The sequence below is a fragment of the Malus domestica genome, chromosome 04, assembly GCF_042453785.1.
Source record: "Malus domestica chromosome 04, GDT2T_hap1".
Classification (NCBI taxonomy): Eukaryota; Viridiplantae; Streptophyta; class Magnoliopsida; order Rosales; family Rosaceae; genus Malus; species Malus domestica.
In genome coordinates this window covers 7,247,598-7,250,435 of record NC_091664.1, presented here as the reverse complement: position 1 = coordinate 7,250,435, position 2,838 = coordinate 7,247,598, and the positions used below count along the sequence as shown (strand labels likewise).

General features: G+C 44.2%; 1 protein-coding gene across 1 annotated transcript; it reads left to right on the top strand.

The window, feature by feature from the left end:
* Positions 1-262: 262 nt before the first annotated feature.
* Positions 263-2,583, top strand: LOC139194960 (uncharacterized; the record flags this gene model as incomplete). Its single annotated transcript, XM_070820123.1, has 3 exons — positions 263-1,027; positions 1,466-2,450; positions 2,570-2,583. Coding segments are annotated over 3 exons (1,764 nt in total), but the record flags the coding sequence as incomplete, so codon positions are not given.
* Positions 2,584-2,838: the final 255 nt, after the last annotated feature.

The following is a 2,838-nucleotide window of genomic DNA, read 5'->3' as shown; positions in this document are numbered from 1 at the left end:
TTCTCAAACTGTGCATCCAAATATCTTGGACTTTAACGACAATTTTGAACGTGATTTGAGAAGACAGAGGAGGCATCCCGAACCTAGTGAACCTAGTTCAAGTTCAGAGGCCGAATCTGAGTTTGAAGAAGTGGAAGAAGAAGTTATGGCAGCGGACAATCGGACCATTAAAGAGCTTTTGGCCTCGGGGTTGACCAATGCCACACCATTATGCATTCAATACCCTGCGGCTGCCCAAGGCAAGACCGATGAATTCGAGTTGAAGTCAAGCTTGTTGCACCACATTCCGAAATACCATGGGCTTTCCATGGAAGATCCCAACAAGCATCTCAAGGAGTTCGAGGTTGTTTGTTCGAGCATGACACCCATAAATGTCGACGGGAACATTCTGATGATGAAGGCTTTTCCATTCTCACTTTTGGAAAAGGCGAAGGATTGGCTTTACGAGTTAGCACCCGGAACGGTTACATCTTGGGATAGTATGAAAAGAGCTTTCTTGGAGAAGTTTTTCCCAACTTCAAGAGTCATTCTCTTGAGGAAACGGATTAGTGGCATCCAACAAAATCAAGGTGAATCGTTTCCTTCTTATTATGAACGTTTTAAATCATTTGTTGCTTTTTGTCCACAACATCAAATGAAGGAGGAGCTGCTCATTCAATACTTCTATGAAGGACTCTTTCCCATGGAACGCCAAATGCTTGATGCCTCGGCGGGAGGTGCGTTGGTGGATAAAACTCCGGGGGCTGCAAAAGTTCTAATTGCCAACCGAGCACATAATGCACAACAATACGAAGGTGTTGGACAAAGAGACCCCCTACGGCCACAAGTGAATGAGGTAAGTTCTATGCCCGAAATTCAATCCCAATTAGCTAACCTTACTTCTATTGTTTCTCAGTTGGCCGAGGGAATGAAGATTCATGGACCAAGTGTGTGTGGCGTGTGCTCTATGCAAGGACATGCCAACGATCAATGCCCTCAATTGATTGAGAATGGAGGTTGGGAATCTGCCAATGCCGTGGGTTTTGGGAACCAAAATCAACCACGCCATGATCCATACTCTAATACCTACAATCCGGGGTGGAGGGACCATCTAAATTTCAAATGGCGGGATCCTCAACAACCCCAACAACAAGGAGGATTTAGGCAGCAACCACCGGGCTTTTATACAAAGCCATTCGTCCCCAATCAAAACCAAGTGCAATCTGCCCCAACAACCTCAGGTACGTCTTTGGATAATGATCAAGTTGTTAAGTTACTTACTACTTTGACGCAGGAAGTACAAACTCAAAATAAGGAGAGACAAATCCAAGACAAACGGGTGGATAATTTGGAGAAGCAAATGGGTCAAATTGCCGAGTTTATGGGGCAAATTAGAGAACAAGGCAGATTGCCTAGTTCAACCGTTGTGAACCCGAAGGGAGGATTTGAAACCGCTAAGGCCATCATGTTAAGAAGTGGTAAACAGGTTGGAACGGACTCAAATACATCCAAATCGAGTCAAGACGAGGAGGACAAGTTGCTGCAAGAAGAAGCACAGGGAGCAAAGCCCACGGCCAAGGATGACCAAACCTTGCCGAATTCATCTAGTCCTCCTAAACCGTCCCAAACCACCAAGGTAAGTCCCAATTCGACTTTTTCTAGTTCTATTCCACTAAATGTGCCCTTTCCTGGCAGGTTTAGGCAATCAAAGAAGGAAGAAGCCGAGAAGGACATTCTAGAGACCTTTCGGAAAGTTCAAGTCAATATCCCGCTCCTTGATGCGATTAAGCAAGTCCCGAGGTATGCTAAGTTTTTAAAAGAACTTTGTACAACAAGGAGAAGGATTTCGAACAAAGAGGTGGTTCAAGTAAGTGAAAATGTCTCTGCTGTGTTACAAAGGAAATTACCCCCTAAATGCAAAGATCCGGGTAGTTTTACAATTCCGTGCGTTATTGGTAATACTAAGTTTGAACAATGCATGTTAGACTTAGGGGCTTCGATTAATGTTATGCCATACTCTATTTATGCATCTATGAACTTAGGTGAGCTTAAAAATGATGGTGTTATAATTCAATTAGCCGATCGTTCTAATGCATATCCAAAGGGTGTTTTGGAAGATGTTTTGGTGCAGGTTGGTAACTTGATTTTTCCAGCGGATTTCTACATGCTTGACATGGAGGATTCACCCTATTCCACCCCATTGCCGATTCTATTAGGGAGGCCCTTCATGAAAACAGCCCGCACCAAGATAGATGTGTTTAAAGGAACTTTAACGATGGAATTTGATGGGGAAGTCATTGATTTCAATCTTTCTGAAAGTATTAAATTCCCTAAGGACGATCATTCTTGCTTTTCTATTGATATAATTGATGATTTGGCGCAGGATTTTCTCGATTGTTTGGAGATGGATACCCTTGAAACGACAATTGCACAAGGAATTGGGCAAAAATCTGGTTTTGCCGTGCCTAGAAGTGTGGAGGAGGCCGAGATAGTGGCTGCCCTTGAGTCACTACCTCAACACCATGGTAAGCCTTCTAACCCAATTTCAATTTCAGTTTCCACTAATAAGTTGTTACCCTCAGTGATTCAGGCACCCGTACTTGAGCTTAAACCGTTGCCCGATCATTTAAAGTACGTCTTTCTGGGAGACAACGAGACATTGCCCATTATTGTCTCCTCATCACTCACGGCCATAGAAGAGGAGAAGTTGATCCGAGTGTTGAAAGAGCACAAGACGGCCATTGGGTGGACTTTGGCCGATATTAGGGGAATTAGCCCGACTACGTGCATGCATCGCATACTTCTAGAGGAGGGGGCTAAACCAACTCGAGAGGCTCAGCGCCATCTCAACCCTCCAAT